The sequence below is a fragment of the Podarcis raffonei genome, chromosome 2 (assembly GCF_027172205.1).
Source record: "Podarcis raffonei isolate rPodRaf1 chromosome 2, rPodRaf1.pri, whole genome shotgun sequence".
Taxonomy (NCBI): Eukaryota; Metazoa; Chordata; class Lepidosauria; order Squamata; family Lacertidae; genus Podarcis; species Podarcis raffonei.
Genome location: NC_070603.1, coordinates 22,622,280 through 22,642,724, shown reverse-complemented (window position 1 = coordinate 22,642,724; position 20,445 = coordinate 22,622,280). Strand labels below are relative to the sequence as shown.

General features: G+C 44.8%; 1 protein-coding gene and 1 long non-coding RNA gene across 8 annotated transcripts in view; both read right to left on the bottom strand.

Moving 5' to 3' along the window:
• Positions 1–1,758: 1,758 nt before the first annotated feature.
• On the bottom strand, positions 1,759–4,289 carry LOC128407208 (uncharacterized). Its single transcript, XR_008328736.1, has 2 exons — positions 3,978–4,289; positions 1,759–3,946 (listed from the first exon to the last, which is right to left on the bottom strand). It is a non-coding gene; the product is annotated as an uncharacterized LOC128407208 (long non-coding RNA).
• Positions 4,290–9,361: 5,072 nt separating this feature from the next.
• Positions 9,362–20,445, bottom strand: part of RAB5B (RAB5B, member RAS oncogene family) — a 28,292-nt gene continuing 17,208 nt past the window's right edge. For 4 of the 7 annotated variants that reach the window (XM_053375272.1, XM_053375267.1, XM_053375268.1 and 1 more), the window contains 5 exons: positions 20,122–20,420; positions 17,243–17,394; positions 15,352–15,474; positions 14,459–14,552; positions 9,362–12,530 (listed from right to left, as the gene is read on the bottom strand). In XM_053375272.1, the coding sequence (XP_053231247.1) occupies positions 12,415–12,530; positions 14,459–14,552; positions 15,352–15,474; positions 17,243–17,394; positions 20,122–20,284 (648 nt within the window). In that variant the 5' untranslated portion in view covers positions 20,285–20,420 and the 3' untranslated portion in view covers positions 9,362–12,414. The remainder of the gene's footprint in view (positions 12,531–14,458; positions 14,553–15,351; positions 15,475–17,242; positions 17,395–20,121; positions 20,421–20,445) is intronic. The other 3 variants (XM_053375270.1, XM_053375274.1, XM_053375271.1) reach the window with 1 other exon arrangement.

Below are 20,445 nucleotides of genomic sequence, written 5' to 3'. Positions count from 1 at the left end.
TTTACCTTCTCGCCGGAGCGGTACCTATTTATCTACTTACACTTTTGACGTCCTTTCAAACAGGAGCAGGAGCAGGGACCGAGCAACGGGAGCTCACCCCGTTACGGGGATTCGAACCGCCGACCTTCTGATCGGCAAGTCCTAGGCTCTGTGGTTTAACCCACAGCGCCACTAGCGCCACCTAAGTAGCCTGTAATTTCCCATATCTCATCTTGCTCTGATTTTAAAACTGACCACTTTCTAGTCCTTGGTGCGGAGGCTGGTCTTAGGGACAAGCTGAATATATTTGTTATAAGATCAACAATATTCTTTAAGAATATTTGGGTGGATGCCTTCCGGAACGGAAGTTTTAAAATTGTCAGTAGGTGTTAGAATTTTTGCTGCATAAGTTCCTCATTCTTTCCTGAGGAACTAATTTAGTTACAGGGATCTGCCCCACTCTTTCCACTGTGAAGATATATGGAATTAATTAATTAAGCGTTCCCAGTTTCCAAGTTGTCATTATAAGTCTGCTAACTTGGTATCTTATCACCATTAGTTTCGTCAGTTCCTCAGACTTTGTTTTTCCTGAGGACACTACTTTACATACAGGAATCTGCGCTACACCTCCCTCTGAGGAGACATATGCAAAGTTCTGCAATATTCATTTCCTCCTTTAGCATCCTTCTGACTTCCTTGTCTTTGAAAGGTCCAGCCACCTCCCTGGTTGCTCATCTGCCTCTAATGCAATTATTTTGTTGTTGTTCTTCAGCTAAATACTTACCGGTACTTACATATTCTGCATCCCTTATAGTCTTCTTAGATTTCTTTTGCCAATATTTCTTCCTTCCCCTGCCCACCCCCCTAATATTCTTAAGAGGGTCTCTTCTCCAGTCTTCAGAGAGTAGCTGGAAGTGGGGAGGCAGAAAAAGGCCCTCCTTTCCTTCCACTCTGCAGTTTTAATCTGAAATCTCAGGTGCGGTACTGTGCCCAGAGCTCAAAAATCAGCTTGCACTAATGAAATCCCCTGTCGCAAAATGCACCTGGAACTGTTATGTACTGAATTTCTCACCCTTGGCCAGCAGGGGGATACTGTGGATAGTTTTCACTCAGGTCCACATATGCAAATAAGGGATTGAAAGTGACGTTCAGTGATTGGATAGTTACAGAAAGTGTTACAGTTGTGTTGTAGTGGAGCTCTATATAAGCAGGCTGGCTGAACCCTTCAGTTCAGTTCTGTTCTGTGAGTAAACAAGAGCTATTTGAAGAATCGCTGTGTCGTCTGATATGTTCACCCACAACTTAACAGGAACAATGGGAGTTTCGAACACTGATGTGAAGGTAGTGAGGGCAAAAAGTTGGTCACCAGTTAATATTGCACTTTTGGATCCCTCCTTCATTTCCTTCTCTATCTTAGAATCACTCTGGGCATTTTGGTTTGGGGGACGATAATATATCCCTGCTACTACATTACCCTTCAGGTCTGGTATCACCACCTAGAGCAATTCTGCAGAGGAGTCCGCTATTTGGGGGATCTGTAGCTTGTTGGACTCCCATGTTCTTGTTGATATGCAGATTGATATTACCTCCAATACACCCTTCCCGGTCCTCCATATAAAATTTATATCCAGAGATAATCATAAGCCTGCCTTTCATCCAAATGACCTCATTGCCATTATTGTCTATGTTATGTGTGCATTGCAGGAGATGGGGGGGGGGTTCTTTATAGCTTTATTAAAATAAAAAAGTTGTGTGTTTTTAATGTTTTAAAATGGGATGGATATGGGTTTTAAAATGCCACTGTAGCCGACCAAAAGTCCAGAGGTAACATTATTATCAATTTATGATGGGGTGGAAGGTTCGCAGGCTTTCAAGGACTTGCTCACAAATTTATTGACAGCTGCATGATAGCTAGAAAGTGGAAGGGGCAAGCAGAATATAAAATGGAATAATGGTATAAAGACGTGTGGGACATACCTATTAATGATAAATTAACATGTGCCATTAAGGTAAGACGGGGGATATGCAGGAGAAATGATTTTGAGGAGATATGGAAGGTGTTTGCAGAATTAGTACTGTTAAAACCGAAAGGGGTCAAACCATCGCAATTTTGGGAGGTTGGATAGTTACAATGGAATGATCTCAGTGGTGGGCTGCACATTTTTATCTGTATTTATTTATGATTATTACTTTGTCAAAAATAAAATTATAAAATTAAAATGCCATTGCAGTGTGTGGTGGTGGGTGTTCCTCTAAAGCAGGCATGGGCAACTTGTGGCCTTCCAGAGATTGCTGAACTACACTTCACATCAGCCCCTAGGAAGCACAGCCAATGGCCAGGGATGATCATAGTTCAGCAACATCTGGAGGACCAAAAGTTCCCTACATCAGCTTTAAAGCATAGCAGCATCGGAAGCTGCCTTATACGGAGCCAGACCATTGATCCATATAACACAGTACTGTCTGTGCTGGCTGGCAACAGCTCTCCAAAATTTCTGGCAGGAGTCCCAGCGCTTCCCTGGAGCTGCCAGGGCTTGAACCTGGACCTTCTGAGCTACAGCAGCAGTGCTTCTGATTTTGAAAACAACAGTCACGCATCTTGTATGCTTTTGAGTCTTATGAGGTTCCATAGCACTTATTCCTAGGTAAATGTAATAGAATTGCAGCCTTCAATACGTGTTGTGAGTTGGAAAACAGATGTTTCTGGAGGTTATGAGATACGGCAGCTTTCCTTGACATACGCCCTTCATCAACTAAGTGCAGAAAAGCACACATGGGCAGCTTGTTATGGAAAGATAAGAATGTAAATTCACCAGCAAGGACAGGAGGAAATCTCCAGCCCTATCCTATGGGAACAAGCCCCAATATACTCTATTAGCTTTGAGCAACTGAGTGGCAACTAAAAGGAGCGGAACTGCCCTTAGTAAGCTGTTTCCATACAGCAGAAGGGTGCACTGTACTGCAGCACAAAAGGAGCCCAGGAAGCTAGCTTATTCCACGTCAGGCCATTAGTGAATATATCCCATTATTGGCTGCAGTGGCAGATCCAGAACGCAGGTGGTGCTGTGGTCTAAACCACGGAGCCTCTTGGGATTGCCGATCAGAAGGTTGGCAGTTCGAATCCCCGCGACGGGGTGAGCTCCTGTTGCTCTGTCCCAGCTTCTGCCAACCTAGCCGTTCAAAAGCACACCAGTGCAAGTAGATAAATAGGTACCGCTGCGGCGGGAAGGTAAACGGCGTTTCCATGCGCTCTGGCTTCCGTCACGGTGTCCCGTTGCGCCAGAAGCAGTTTAGTCATACTGGACACATGACCTGGAAAGCTGTCTGTGGACAATCGCCGGCTCCCTTGGTCTGAGAGATGAGTGCCCCAACCCTATAGTCGCCTTTGACTGGACTTAACCGGCCAGGGGTCCTTTACCTTACTGGCTACAGTGACCTTTCAGGATTATCATGATAAATTTCCCAGACTTTCTATGATCTGGCAGGGAATCAGAGAGTCACCTGACTCTTTGCATGCTAAGTGTGTGCTGTAGCACCAAGCCATGGCCCTTCCCTACAAGGAAACATTTATTGGGAGTTTCCATGCCAAATGTTCACTAGGCGCCTGCTTGATTCACTTTGTTGAATTTGGGCTAAGGTAATGAAACACTGCTGGCCAAAAGATAGGGCATGAGGAAGGGCTGGCAATAAATTCATACTATGCCTGGCATGTGAAGGAAGTCTCTTTCTCCAACAGCTGTTTACAGAGCCAGGAAATCAATATCCCGACACAGCTTGTGAATGCAACAAGGTTTTGTTTTGCCACAGGGAGAGGGAACCACCCTCTCGTTTGTAAAACTGTTTGACATATAATCGACAGGGCTATTCTAAGACGCACCCATTCCATTTCATGTACAGAAGCCAACCAGACCAAGACAGCATGGTTCATTATTGTCAAGAGCAGTAGGCTAAGTTAGGGGGTGCAAACCTGCCCATGTGACACACAGCAGCTGTTCTACAAAACATCAGTACAGTGGTACCTCGGGTTAAGGGACGCGGGTGGCGCTGTGGCTTAAACCACAGAGCCTAGGACTTGCCAATCAGAAGGTCGGCAGTTCGAATCCCCGTGACGAGGTGAGCTCCCGTTGCTCGGTCCCAGCTCCTGCCAACCTAGCAGTTTGAAAGCACATCAGAGTGCAAGTAGATAAATAGGTGTCGCTCCGGCGGGAAGGTAAATGGCGTTTCCGTGCGCTGCTCTGGTTCGCCAGAAGTGGCTTAGTCACGCTGGCCATATGACCCGGAAGCTGTACGCCGGCTCCCTCGGCCAATAAAGCGAGATGAGCGCCGCAACCCAGAGTCGGTCACGACTGGACCTAATGATTAGGGGTCCCTTTACCTCAGGTTAAGTACTTAATTTGTTCCGGAGGTCCGTTATTAACCTGAAACTGTTCTTAACCTGAAGCACCACTTTACCTAATGGGGCCTCCTTCTGCCGCTGTGCCGCCAGAGCACGATTTCTGTTCTCATCCTGAAGCAAAGTTCTTAACCCGAGGTACTATTTCTGGGTTAGAGAAGTCTGTAATCTGAAGTGTATGTAACCTGAAGCGTCTGTAACCCGAGGTACCATTGTACCCAGCATCTGCCCCTTTGAGGCAGGTGCCTCACTCTGCCCAATCGTAGAGATGGCTCCAGTTGTTGAGGCACAGGCTGTGGCAGAAGGCTAAAAAAGGAAGAGATTTTCCCCGAGTCAACTGCATTCCACACCCCCACCCATGCACAAGATCACCCACACAAGTTCAGTGGGGCAAACTGCCAAGGGTGCTATGTAACAAGGCTGCGTTTTAGACGGTGTTAAAACATAGGTGCTGACTTCAGGCAGAAGTATATAGCTGACTAAGCAGAAGGACGCTTAAGGACTATTTTGAAAATGGAATTTTGTTATAAGGATAAAGCACAAGTCTTCTACACAGCAAACACCATTATATTCAGTGCGCCTCTGCTGGTATGTCAGTTGGCAGGTGTCAGAATTGCTGCTCACTTTATCGCAGCTGAAGTGTTAGACTGAGCGCCAACATTTGCATACAAACTTCATAGATGTTGAAGAACTGAGATACACCAGTGACTGTGGGCAATCAGTAAAATGCAGTGTATGTAAGATTTAAAGGGGAAGCAGAACTATAAATTATTGAGCCATTTACAGAATTAATTAGGCAGCACTTGCACACACCTGTGTGTGTGTGTGTGTGTGTAATCGCTAATGTTGCTTTTTAAATCTAATTAGCTTAAAAATATATTGATTGTAAAAAATAAGAATCAATATACGTTTATCACTTCAAACTTGGGGAACTTGAGTACAAAAGTGAATAAAAAAACACCATTTTGTCCTACGCAACCTTACTTTTGTAGAGAGATTTTGTGCTAATGTAGGCTGAAATGCACTGGTCAAGATGGCAAAGATCTCTATTATCAGAGATCGCAAAGAAAGGAATATATGATAATAACAACAAGAAGATGAGGAAAGTAATAAAGAGACTATCTGGACAGAACTGGATAGAACTGTCTAATTAAAGCAGCAATATAAGTGATGTTTGGACCGCTTTTCGGAGGTTGAAGTATGGGTACCCCCAACAAAAATTTAAAAATCTGGCTGTATAATTTGGAACTAACGTGATTTAGAAATGTGATTTGATTGGCCTGTTAATAAAAATTATATATATATATATTTTAAAAAGATCTCTATCCTTCTTTCAAACCTGGTCAAGAGAATGAGAGAACTATAAAGATCTTTGAATGAGATCCCAGCCCACTGAGGTACCATCTTGAAACAACCTGTTGAAGCCTTTTTAAGAGTGTTTTTTTTTTGTTTTTTAGTGTTACTGTTTATAGAACCATCTCCCATCTGAACTGAGACAAGCACCAATTTTGATGTGCTTTGTTTTCTGAAGACCCATATTTCTGTGCACTCAGGCACTTGCTGGTTAAGTGGCTGGCCTATTATAGATTGCGATGCATTTTCTTGCGTGGCTTTTATTGGAATTGTCAACCCTCCTCCCCCAGGCATGAATGGCATTTGAGAAGCGTTTTAATAACGACAACACTGGCATACCTATATTATCGGATTTTAAACTGGCTGCATAATACATGGTGACCTGCATCTCTTGATACTATGCCAGACTAATCTGAAACAATTGTTGCCTCGCTACTAGCTTCCAAATTTTCAAGGATGCTTTAGTTAGGTGTTTAGATGAATAATGGCTCTCAATTGGGAGCGATTCCTAGAAGGGAGACTTAACCCTCAGGCCTCTTCATACGAAAAGGTATCCTTCTCCAAAACAGCTAGTACTTGGGTTGCAATTCTATATATAATTACTCCCTTGCATCCTGCTAAATTCTGTGGGATTTCGTAGGACTCGGCTCTACATACAAATTACCGTATTTTTTGCTCTATAAGACTCACTTTTTCCCTCCTAAAAAGGGGAAATGTGTGTGCGTCTTATGGAGTGAATGCAGGCTGCACAGCTATCCCAGAAGCCAGAACAGCAAGAGGGATTGCTGCTTTCACTGCGCAGCGATCCCTCTTGCTGTTCTGGCTTCTGAGATTCAATTTTTTTTTCTAGTTTTCCTCCTCCAAAAACTAGGTGCGTCTTGTGGTCTGGTGCGTCTTATAGAGCGAAAAATACAGTAATTGATCTCAAGTGTAGAATCAGTTCTAGCAGTCTAAAAAGCTCTCTTGTCTGGTTCAACATGGACAGATTTTGTCTCTGTTTTCCTGTGCCTGCTTTGACTGCCCTGCTGAACTGGCAACAAGGTACGTTAATATTAAAATAATTTATGACGGACAGTCATGTTGCTACCAAAAGGAATTGAGGAGGAAGACTGGATAAGCTTGGCAACTCTGCTTCTTCAGTCACATCCATTTAGGCCAAAACACTGGACTCTTGTTATTCTAGTTTGGAATTCTTTTCTGGAGGCAGCAGGATCAATCCTCACCCGCTATATAGGTATCAATTAACCAGGTTGTAGTGGGATTTAGGCAATTCTTTTGTTGGGTTGTGATCAATTTTGGTTTTCGGCCCCCGTTATATTAAACATGTCCTTTGGGTTTATTTGTTAAATATGGAAACAATCAATCTTCTGGTCTGATCGAGCAGACGGAGAGGAAAAGCAAGGTTTCTTTCAATCACTTCTGGTACCAACCCCTCATATTACATGAACTTTTCCAGGAAACTGGCAGTTTATACAGCAGCGCCGTCTAGTGGGCACCTTGTGAAAATACAACCACAGATATCAATTGTTGACAAGGAATAAAGGAAGCCAACCCGGATTTACCAAAGGGCTTCTGCTGATTTTCACTTGCTTCCTCACTCTGTTAGGGTAAACCAGGCATAGGCAAACTCGGCTCTCCAGATGTTTTGGGACTACAACTCCCATGATCCCTAGCTAACAGGACCAGCGGTCAGGGATGATGGGAATTATAGTCCCAAAACATCTGGAGGGCTGTGTTTGACTATACCTGGGGTAAACCCTGCTACTATTACTCTGATTTGAACATGTCTGCTAGCCACATAGAAGAAATGTCCTCTTGAGTGGAAGGATTTTAAGAGAATGTAGCCTAGGTATGAATACTACTTCACAAGCCATCAGGGGTCCCTTTACCCTTTACCTGGGTGTCGTACATTAGCTAGCAGATACCCTTATCATAGAACACTTGGCAGTATTCCAGCATATGCAGAATGCAGCTCATGGTAAGCTAGTGATCCAGTAAGTTAACCAGAAATATTAAGATGTTTGCCTGGGTGTCGTACGGGAAGCGGGTGGCACTGTGGGTTAAACCACACAGCCTAGGACTTGCCGATCAGAAGGTCGGCGGTTCGAATCCCCGCGATGGGGTGAGCTCCCGTTGCTCGGTCCCTGCTCCTGCCAACCTAGCAGTTCAAAAGCACATCAAAGTGCAAGTAGATAAATAGGTACCACACCGGCGGGAAGGTAAACGGTGTTTCCGTGCGCTGCTCTGGTTTGCCAGAAGCGGCTTAGTCATGCTGGCCACATGACCCGGAAGCTGTACGCCGGCTCCCTCGGCCAATAAAGCGAGATGAGCGCCGCAACCCCAGAGTCAGTCACGACTGGACCTAATGGTCAGGGGTCCCTTTACCCTTTACCTGGGTGTCGTACATTAGCTAGCAGATACCCTTATCATAGAAGGTAGCGTTTTGACACTTTTAAGCGCCAAAGGGCAAATCAAAATAGTGCAAAGTATCGAGCGCTTTCAGCCGGGACATGCCCACCATTTACCCTGGAAATAGAAGGTGGTTACTGGGCACGGTCCAAGTTCTATAGTTTGGGGTGTGTATGCTAAGGGATCGTGAACTTTCCCCCCATTGGCCTTCCTGTTCTAATGTTAGAAAGCTTGGCATCTCCCACCCCAAATGCACTTGTGGGGTTATAGCTCCTTGAGATTTGGAAATTGAAAATTTCATTTAGCCTCTCTTCACCGGAGCCTCTGAAAATACGCTTGAACTCCTTACCAGGAACAAGTGGACAACTATCACCAGTTCTTAAGCACATTCTTTTGCTGCCTGCTGCCTCTGCCAGTATTTTCAAGTGTCTCATTTACATCCCCCCACCCCAATGTACATTGCATTAGACTTCATTGGGAGCTTTGACTGCCATTAAGCAAACTCCATTAACACTGATCATGTCAGGGTTTTTTCCAGGCGGGTGGTCCCTAGGGTGGAAATTTCCACAGTATACCTAGGTGTATGGAATTTTCCCATGCCCATCCTGCAGGGTGAATCACATTTCCAGAAGAAAGCCGTAGATATCAGATTATGGCTGCAATCCTAGGAAAACTTATTTGGAAGTAAAATCCTATTGAGATGAGGACTGCTTAGTAAACATGGGTCTATCTGGTCGTAAAGATTACACTGTTGTCCAAACTGTAAGAGAATTTGTTATTGAGGAATTCCAGGTTTACTGAAGTAAACTCCCTACATTGCTACCAGATCAGGTCTGCTGCTACTAACATGTTAAGTTTTTGTTTCTGTTTTTCAAAAAAACTTTCTATATTCAGTTTGCCTAGCTATACCTTCCCATGCTGATTCTGTTGCCAGTTTCAACAGAAAGTAAAGGGTTGGCTCAAGGTTTTAAGGGTTAACTAATTCGTGTTAATTAAGTGACTTAAGAGTTTATAGCTCTTGCTGTCTCAGTGGAGCTTAACAAAAGAAACACAAAATCAAAGTGTTGCCTAATATTTGGGGGTCACCTCTTGAACCAAAGTGGCCCTCTAGTCAGCCTCTATGACTGGGATGTCCTTGCTTTGATGGGCAAGAGTCATCTCAAGCTTGTGTTCAGAACCATCCAAGTCACTTATCTCAAATCGAAATAAAGGAGAAAGTTCATCTAATACACTGATTTTTTTTTGTTTACTTACATTAAATACATTGGTAAATCAGCAGTTGAAATTCTGTTACCATGATTGTTATTTTAAATGCAATGTAAGAGCTTTCTCAAAAGAAAAAAAATAAAGAAAAACCAAACTGTTCAGAAGAGTAGAGTAAGCAGAAGAGAAAGGGTGTGGTTTTTAATAGCAAAAAGCTGCAGTGTCCTTACTTGGTCTAGGAACTAGCCAGGAAGCAGTAACCAAAATTTGTGAGCAAGATGAAAGCATTAGGGATTTTTTTTTTGGTATTTAAATGCAGAATCTATTTTTGCTTTGCCATGAGCCGAGAGCAAAACAGCACCTTAGCTTTGTTGGAATGGGATAGGGCACGCTTGTTCCTGCTCCTAGGTCCTTCTGGAGGGCCATGAACATCACATTACATGTGCATAACAAAAAGATGGAACTCCCCGTGAAGTAGGTTTTAACAGTGAATGCAGCTGAAGGCGCAAGGCTCCATTTCAGGGTCCTCCCTCACACACAGCTCCGCTCTTGAGACACAAGTGAAGTTTGAGAGCACAAAATAAATACTGGGGAAGTGCTACGGCACTCCCAAAGTCTTTATCAACACTGACACCAGAAATTCCATGCACAATTGCGGCGTGGAGCAACTCTGCACTCGTGCTAATTGGATGGGCCAAGTCACAGCACACACTACTTCCAGTTAACTTAGATTTTGAGTTTTCTTGCTCAAAGCCTCGTGTAGACAGATTTGTCCGGCTCCTTCCTTAGTTGCTCCCAGCTCAAATACAGCCACCGGTAGAAGGCCATTTCAAAGGCAGCAGAATAACGCCACATGCTGTCAGCGGTACAGGATTTAACCGTTTCAACTTATGGCTAAGAGCAAAGCCCTAAATGCACACATATTGCTTGGGTGAACATCAGCCATTTAAGTTGCACTGGTGAATGGGAAGAGGCAAGTAAATGCAAACCTGTATCAAGCCACAGGTGCAAGCATGTGGAAAATGAGAGTGCTTCAAACCATGCCGGGGGAAATAATGGGAAAGGGTGTGCAGGTGTGTGTGTGTGCTTAAACATAATCCGTTCCAAGCTCTCCCACAGTAACATTCAACCATATGTGAGAAGTCTGCATGGGGGAGCCAACAGAGTACACCCAAGAGATGCTTCTGTGGGTAGCCAGCTGATTCGCTACCAAGATATGGACAGCACTGTGGAACTCTTAACATATTAGAAGCTGTACTCATGCTTGAGGCTTCAAGAAAAAAATGCCAGGAGGGATGGAGGCGGGAAGGTGCTATTTACCCTGGTGAAGGCCACTGTCAGAAGAAGAGCCATTTCTAACCGAGATGCTGGGCTGCTGCTAGCTCTTCAGAGAGCAAAATGTGGGTGAGAGATGGTAGCATGCGTTGCCTTTACAGGTCAGCACTATCTACAGCTAAATTTAAAAAGCTATTACTTTGTTCAGCTAATAGCAGGGAAGTAAAAATCCCGCAACCACCCGCCCCCCCTTTAATTTATACAAATTTGTGCTGTACTATTTACAGAGAAAACTGAACACAAACAGGGCACAAACACTTATCAAGTTTAAACAGCCCTTGGGCTCTGAGAGGGGTTGAAGACAGAAGGGGGCGCTCTACCGCTCTAGACTGCCACCTCTCGACAGCTTCCTAGGGCAAGACTGGGTTTGTACACAGGGGGGTTCTGCAAGGGTATAGGAAAAAGCCAAAAGGCAAGCTGGGCACTCCCTGGCAGGAAAAAGGGTTTAGAAAGTACAGTACTGGTCCTCCTACTAGCAGCTCTCCTCCCATCTAGCATGTTGTCCTGTTTCTGACTTGCCTGCACCCGCAGCCCCAGCCTTCTCCCAAGGACCCAATGGCCTTTCTCCTTTTGGCAACTTTAGAACAAAAGTTCTGCGCAACGTGCAAGGCTGTGCATACAGGTGCAGGCCGAAGCTCTCAAAAGGAAACTTCAGCAGGCTCCTCTACTGTATCCCAGCTGAACAAAGGGAGCTTGACTTCCCTTGCACATTCTTCTTTCAGACAGCAGGCCACACCCATTTTGAGCAGAGCAGAGAATCTCTCTTAATGGGACTCTTGATAACTGAAGCACAACCTGCAAACAGCAACCTGAACATGAACACAACAGGAGGAGATACAATCGCCTTTTTGACTGGTCTTCTGCAGGTCAACGTTGCCACTCCTCTCCCTCCGCTACACTATCCCGGCCGCCAAAACTTCTAAGGCATCAAAATCAAGGGCTATCTGAGGGTCTGAGGAAACAAATTCCGATATTCTACACTTGTACATGCATGATTCTCAGATTTATGTCACTGACACCAAGGGCCACATTCAGGTCATAGCAAGCAAGACACGAGCGAAAGTTCAGATACAATCTTCCTCTCCGACCCAGCCACAAAAGGCTGCCTTGGGAAAAAAGATAAATGAAGGACACTGCAGCTTTTCTGAAAACCGGGGAAAAAGGAAATTAAAAAACAACTCTGGGAGGACCCCCTCAAAAATGCATTTTCTTGAGGGAGCCCATTCAACCTCGCTCTTAAAAATGAATCTACAAGAATTAAGATCTCCCTCGGTTGTGACCCTCCCCACCCCACCCCACATAGCATTAAACAAAATAAAGGGAGGTGGAGGTAAAGAGAGGGTGGATGTTACAGGACCAAGAACACAGAGCAAAGACAGCGGTGGGGAGGGAGGGGTTGGGTAGAGAGAGGAGAGGAAATGTTATCTGGAGAAAACAGAGCAGGGGAATCAGAGTAATTAGGTAGCTATTTGCACCTATAATACAAAGTGAAGAAAGAGTTTGTTTTTGGAAGTTAAGTCCCCGGTCGGTCTATCTCCACTTTCCTTGTGGGGGGTGGTGGTAACAGACGTCTGGTGGTGGTTTCTGAAGCATTAGAAGTGCAGTTAAACGGAGCTCTCGGGAGAAGGGAGGGAGGGCGGCTTCCAAGTGCGCCGATGCTGTTACTGGAGGTGAGGTGTGGTGTGGTGGGGCGGAAATGGAGGTTATATCTTATCTCTCGCCGGCTGCTTTAACGCCACCGTTTAGTTGCTGCAACACTGGCTCTTGTTCTGCTGGGACTGCTCGTGAAGGTCCACCCCTCGATTCCGACCCACGGCACCCCCTGTGCTCTGGGGCTCGCTCTTTGGCAGCTTCTTAGCTAGAAGGAGAAAAAAAACGATACGTGTTAGGTGAGGGGGAACTGCCAACTTCCTGAGTTCGTCCCCCTTTGGGATTAAACAACAGGAGTAAAGTTTGGAACAAGGACATTTCGGCTATGCAGAAATCTGGAACTCCTCTATCTCCTAAAGCCTCCCCAACTCACTTATTTTTAATGCTCCAAATGGCAGGTGCAACAAGCTGTCTGCAGTTCTCGTATTGCTCAGCTTTTGTACTGTTAATGTTAGGTTTCATTAACAGCGGCTGACAAATCTCCGTTATAGTTCCACCAAGGTAACTACAAATATGTGTTAGATTGAAAGCAAGGTAGGTTTGAACAGCGACAGTTTCAATGAAACATAGAGTTCCGCAGAAATATTTCACATTCCTGCTAAACTGGAATTTATAAAGGGGCTGGTTTGTTCTAGGAACACCCCGCCCCTCAAGTGGAGCAGTGGTGGGGGCTATGGAGGTATTTCCTTCACTCCCCCCCCGCCTCTGCCGCCTCCAAGAGTCTGAATTTGGACTTGCCGTTTGGATTAGCTGCTCATACATGATCACTTACCCAAAACAGATGAGCGACGCAATTGTAAGCCTGAAGTGCAGGCAAAAAGCATGTGGCATTGCCACTGGTAATAGCCACCAGTTTTAGGCGGGCTGTGTGTTGCAACTTCTGTTTAAAGAAGAATATGCAGGTAGAGCCAACTCATCCTGCAAAACACACACTGAGGAATCAAGGGAAAAGTTCTGAGTTTCCTGAAATACTCTGGCTTGCAGTCCAACCAATGACTGCAGGTGATAAAAAAATTAAAAGGGGGAGGGAGGGAGTGCAACAGACAACAAAACATGTCTGCAGGCATATGGCAAAGCACAGCTATGCGGCTCCTATTCCTCAATGGTTTGGCTACAGCACGTCATATAATGGCCAGCAAAATAAAGTAAATGGAAAGGCAGGACCTGTGGGAAGGAAAGGCTAAAGCGTTCAGAGATGCAGAGTGCGACCAAATATAATGTTCAATCTCAGGACCTCTACTAGCGTCAGTGTAAACAGGCAGGGCTTCCTGCACCTGTGGACTCTTTGATTCCTTTGTAAAATATCCTAATGACGCATTACGGTGAAACCCTCTTTGAAAGTAAATATATTGTCTAACATGAGATTGCTTTGCGATGGCCAGAAAGTACAGTACTTGTAGCCTTTATGCTGGTCATGTTTTCATTCTTAAGAATACCATGGATTAACAGTAATAGGAAAGAATGGAAAACAGAACGAGCACAGCTTGATACCCATCAGTAGCAGCACTCTTAGCCCTGTTCCTGAATATGGGTGTAAGCAGGTTATTTATTTCAGCATTTGCCAAAATTTGATGTATGGAGGGCCAGGCTCGTGCTGGGAGGTAGCAGCATGGCAGAAAACTCACCAAGAAAAAGGGGAGATGGAAGAGAGAGAGACAGAGAGAAGGAAGCAGCATACTCCCTTAAACCTGTATTTAAGGGCCTGCAGCCCTTTCCATCTGCAAGCAGACCTGTGAAACTTCCACCCTGTCAATACAGCAGCCCAGAAAGCCTCAGGTAGGCCTCAGTACCTGGGGGCCATTCCCAAAAAAGTCCAATATATGAAGGCTGCACATGGTATAACGATGTCTGAAAAGAAGCATGTCAAGGAAAGCCCAAAAGTCTCTAGCTGTTCTCCAAGTTGAGACCTGACGGAATATTTGCAAGACACCTTTCATTCTCTTTAGCTGGCATTTGCATCTGCTACAACAGGGTGGGAGGGTCTAGCCCAATACCTGCTCCAACCATTGGCTGCTGGGCAGTAACCCTAGGCAGCAGGAGGCTGCAGAACTCAGTGTACAACTTAAAGTGAAGCCACATGAATCTTTAGAGAGACAGTGCCCCGATAAACAATGCAACGTAGTGTCTTTGGGTTACCTATCGCCAGGAAGAGATCGTTAACATTCATTGCTGTCTTGGCTGATGTCTCCATAAACAATAGACTGTTGTCATCTGCATAAGCCTGGGCCTCCTGTAAAGAACAAATGTAGGTCTTACTTTTAGAACAAGACTGCATATTCTAGATTGCCCAGATCAATCTGGGCAGACAGACTTGCTCAGGTTTTTTTGTTTACAATACAATAAAGTACCAAAAGGCTGGACTATCTCGAAGGAGTGACAAATCAGGCTGGGAAGTTTGGAGGGAGAGGGAAGCGTATTCCTCCTGATACAGGGGTACCTTGGTTTTCGAATGTAATCTGCTCTGGAAGGCCGTTCGACTTCCGAAACGTTCGAAAACTGAGGTGCAAAGGGCAGCCTGCAATTTCAATGGAGAAAATTGAAAAAACCTCAGTGGAAGTTGTTCGGCTTCCAAGGCATGTTCGAAAATGGAAGCAATTCCCGGTTTTCGACGTTTGAAAAGCGAACCGTTTGGCTTCCAAGACGTTCAAAAATCAAGGTACCACTGTACTATTATTATTATTAATTTGATTTCTTACCCACTCTTCATCACTAGCCCCCAGGTTGAGTTACAGCCATTTAAAAATACAATATTAAAATCAATTAAAAAAACAAAAAATGATTTTAAAAAATAGGCCAGGCCCTAAAACTCTATCTCAGGTGTCAAAGGCAAGGATAAAGAGGTCTTCAGCATGTGATGAAAACTATGCAATAATGTGTCAGGTGCACCTCTTAGGGGTGAGAAGTCCACAGCTGAGGGGCTGCCACAGAGAATGCCCTCTCCCGGGCTGGCAAACCATGGACCATTCCTTCCGTCTAGAAGTAAGAATGAGCAAAATAGACATCTGAGGGGTTTGAGAAGCTCTACTTACTTCATACTCTACCATGCGCTTATTGGCAAGATCCGCCTTATTTCCTGCTAAGGCTATGACAATGTTTGGGCTAGCTTGCCGCTGGAGTTCTTTCACCCATGTTTTCGCTCGTGCAAACGTTTCCTATCAGAAAAGGAGAGGCCAAAATGTCAGGTGTGCAGTCAGAAGGGACCAGGATTCCTATCTTCAACCAACTCACCCAATGTGCACCTGCAGTACGTTGAAACAAAAGGCTTCTTCCAACTGTCACTGCAACAGTCTACTGGTGGACATGCAGGTTCTTGAGGTCATAATCAGACCAAAAATCTACTATGGTTGCTATTATTTTAGTTTCTTACCCCACCACTCATCATAAGGCCCCAAGGCGGGTTACAAGAATTGAAAATCCAACATTACAAACAACTTACAACCACAAAAATAGGGTGGATCCTAAAATTATACATCTCAGGTGGCAAAGGCCTGGGTAAAGAGGTACATCACCTCCAGCTCATCACCACCTCCAAGCACTGGTCTGACACCACAACTGCTTTTCCCAATACAGATAGAACAGAGAGATGGAGCTGGGTGTCATCTGCCTATTGATGAGACTTTCCTCCACATCTCCTGATGAAGCTCCCAGTGGCTTCACACAGATCAGTGTTTCCCAAAGGGGGTGCTGGAACAATCCAGGGGGGCGGTACTAGCCTCGGGTGAAATTCGGGGCGTTGAATAAAAATAAGGGGGCAGTGGAAGCATAAAAAAGAAGAAAATTTTGAAAATCCATTCATACATGTTTCATCTGTTGTGTAATGATGTTTACTGCCAGGTTGGGCACTATTGTGGGATGGTCACAATGCCTCCCCTGGATCAGAGGGGTTTTCCTGGGCTTGGGTGAACCCTTTTCGGCTTCACCCAAAGCCTGGAAGTAGATTGCAGCTTGCCTGCTTATTTGGCCAGTGGTAGATGGGCTGCCGCACTGTCCCTGTCCCTGGGGCAGATTGGACTGAGTCATCAGGCGTCACTCCATGGTCCACCCCATGGGTTTTAATAATTTTATAATTTCAAGCTTCAAGGTGTCTTCTTCGAAACAACAGCATTCTCTGCTATGTTGTAGGATATAAGCAGAAACATAGATACACAAAAGAACACAAATTTGTCAGTGTCTTAATGTTTGTTCGCTTAAATAAGGTACATCTCCAGGGGGGTGCTGAGTAAAAGAAAATTCTGAAAAGGGGGTGGTAGGTCAAACCTAATTGCTGTGGAAGGGGCAGGTGGGGCCCAGGAGGATATGCTGCAAGGCACCATGGTTCTTAATTCCTGCAACATCACACTTAGGCTGCAATCCTAAACATAGCAACTTGAATGTAATTTCCACTCAACTCAGTAGGACTTCCTAAGTAGGTTTTTCTAGAGTGTAAATTCCTATCTAGGTATCAGAGCATAAATTATACCTATCTAAAATTATTTGCCTTTAAAAAAACCCCAAACTACCCTGACCTCTATGAGGAGTTGATCATATTTATTCAAGGCATCAAGGAAATTGTGTTGCTTACTCCAGAGCAAATGCAAACTTGTGGTTTTAACTTTTCAAAAAATAACAAATCAGCCACTAGTTGGGAAGCTTGTTTAGAGCAAAGGTTTAATGTGAACAAGGCAATGCTTTGGTCAGACAGAGGGTCTTACTTGGCAGCAATCACCTGAAGTTTCTAACCAATAATTGACTGTGTTTAAGTCTTTAGATGCCCCTTGTTTCCAACAAGCTTCATCTGAAATGGGGAAGGATGCTCAAAGGAACTGAGGCAGCATCAGCTGATAGACACTTCCGCTGTAATTGTATGAGGTCTCCACACTGTTGGTTTTAACCTTGATACTGCCCTTTCTCCCCAAAAGTTAGCAAACACTGCATGCTTACCTGGTTGGTTATGTCATACACCACAATGGCAGCTTGAGCCCCTCGGTAATACATAGGGGCCAAACTGTGATATCTTTCCTGACCAGCTGTGTCCCAGATCTCAAACTTTACCGTTGTGTCATCTAGGCAGACAGACTGTGTGAGGAAAGCAGCTGCGAAATGAGAAGGTGAAGAGTTGGCTTAGGGACCCAACAAAATAGATGCAATCATTTAACTTTATATATCATAATTACAGTGACTGAATTTTTACTGTTGTGAACCAGCTGAATCACCCATGGGGAGACCAATCAAAAAGTGATATTAACCTGATAAATATTCTGACCTCTAACAATCTGTTAAGAAGTCTCCAAGGCTGCATGGAGCAGCTTGTACAGAAATAAGCATGAACGCAAATAATATGAAAACTTTTTTCCTGTAAATATTGTGGGTTAGGCCTAGACATCTAGAAAAAACAAATGGTGCAAGTTCAAAGGACTGTACCATTATGAATGGTGGAAGAACCTAATGTCTGAATGTAACCTTACACACACACACACACACACACACACACACACACACACACAGACTATAGCATCTTCCCACCTTGTCCCCTACTTAGTGTTGAGTTGACGCGCGATTGCCCCTCAACCCCCAAATATCCCCGTCTCGCAGAAGGTAGCCAAACAATGATGGTACTTAGGGTGGCTGCTGCTGGTGGTAAGACCTTAAAAGGACTCAGCAGAAATCTTAAGGAAGTATTATGGAGGAATTTAAGGGAAAATGCAGTCCATGTGCACCAATACATAAAGCAAAAGAATACTGGTGTTGTTTTACAGTGGTCTTGCATCTTTTGCATGGGGGTTACATTCTGGGGATGGTGCCCATATGCAAAAACACATATAGTCAAACCACTCTCTTGGTACTGCCCTCTCATGAGCAATCTTAGCTTCCAGAGCTGGCACACAAAACAGGTCTTACCCCACACGCAAGGCAGAGAGCTTTTAAGCGCTCCACCTTGCTTACCAGCTGTCTGGCAGGGCTGTCTTGAGTTCCTGTGAGATCTCACCAGAGAGCCCCATTAGCAAGTCTGAGAGATTAAAAGCTCTTTCTACACTGAGAAAACCCTGCTTTTAAGCGTTTTGCCTTTTGTGCGTTTAATCTGTGTGATTTCAACTGTCAGCTCTCAAATGCATAAAGTTGAAATCAAGCAAGTTAAACACACGCAAGTTGTGAGTCCACTGCACTGCATAAATACAGGTAAGGGATTTTAAAGGGGGTATGAGGTTTTATAGAAGTACTTCTGTGATCATTTAGTTTTCTGCGGTACATTTAGCAAACCAAATCTAGAAAAGAAAACTTTTTTTAAAAAAAGAAACAGTGCTCTCTCTCTCTCTCTCTCCAGTGACCGCAGACAATATTTTATGGATAAAGCAAAAGATTATGAGTAGTCTGTAAAATGGGTGAAGGTAACTGGAATTAAAGTGTATTAACTCAACAGTGGGGAGCTGTGGGCCCATGTGCCTAATTAGGCCCACAAGGCCATTTGGGGAAATCATGCCCACCTGCCAATCACCTGACATCACATGATGTCTGACACAGGATAGTAAAGGGATTTTTCACCTCTAACCTAAGTACCAAAGCCCTAAAATCAGAGATAAGCCCTCTCTGAGAGCAAATAACAGAAGAGGTATCTTGTGCCTCACAAGGCTAAGATAAAGAGATAAAATCCCTCTGTCTTCTCTTTAGAGAGTCTCCCTAAAGAGCACAAAAGCATCTTTCCAGTCACCTCCACCCCAGCGCTGGAGAGGGCTAGAATGCTTGTTTTTCATATACCTGTATATGCATGTGTCTTCCTGCCCATCATGTTAGAGTGTATATGTGCCTGCAAGTATGTGTGTGTGTAAAAGAGGCAAAGTGCACTGTGTACCTGGTACTTGTGTGTTTGACAACGGGGGGGGGGGGATAGAGATCCATGCACTTTCCCCCTCTTTGTGTGTGTGTGTGTGTGTGTGTGTGTGTTTGGCCTTGCCCACTTTTGTCCCAACAATCACTGAAACGTAGTACCCAGAAGGATGGGCAAGTTCCAATCTGGTCCTCAGGCTGAAACAGGTTTCTCCCCGGCCCCCCACTCTTATTAAGTATATACTGTTTTAACTGCAACTATTGGGAGGGGTCACTGTATTTTAACAATATGGGTATGGTTTTGTTTTTTTAAAAGTAACCATTGCACTAGTATATTATGATTTAAAAGTAAAGGGACCCCTGACCATTAGGTCCAGTCGTGGCTCATCTCACTTTATTGGCCGAGGGAGCCGGCGTACAGCTTCCGGGTCATGTGGCCAGCATGAATAAGCCGCTTCTGGCAAACGCCGTTTACCTTCCCGCCGGAGCAGTCCCTATTTATCTACTTGCACTCTGACGTGCTTTCGAACTGCTAGGTTGGCGGGAGCTGGGACCGAGCAACGGGAACTCAAACCACCGCGGGGATTCGAACCGCCGACCTTCTGATCGGCAAGTCCTAGGCTCTGTGGTTTAACCCACAGCGCCACCCGCGTCCCATATTATGATTTACTGATGCCTACTTGCTTGTTTAAGACCTCCACCCAAAAGAGCAATAAACCCATGACGCTAACAGCCTTTCAAAGAGCAGATTCAGCTGGTGGGGTCGGACTATCACCCTTATCACCTGCAGACTTCCAGAGGGCTACTGAAAGGGTAAACAAGCACAGTAAGTGGCTACGCTTTGGGATGAAGGTGTTGGGAAGTGCATCCTATTTGAAAGTGGATGACTTTGCCCTGGGTGGAGTTTGTTATGCTGGAATCCAAAGGTGCTTTCCTAAAATTTAGGCTATCGATTTTCCTCCCATGAAGAGATGCCCCTCCCCCCTAAAAAAACTCACCACCTATGGTGCTCTCCTGGTATTCGTGGAACTGTCCCTTGACAAAACGCAGCACCAGGCTGGACTTGCCTACTGCCGATTCGCCCAGTAGTACTAGCTTGAACTGACAGATCTTGCTGGCTTGCGACTGACCATTCGGCCTGGCAGCTCCTCTGCTGGTCATGGCCTGGATTCTAAGAGCAGCCTGTGCTCCAGCCAATGCAAAAAAACTACCAGCCACCGATCAGACTTTGGGAGTATAGGAGCTTTTGGCCTGGAACAGGTTGACAACTTCGTCCAACAGCTGTGAGCAACTCCTTCTGGAAAAAAACACAGAAAAAAACC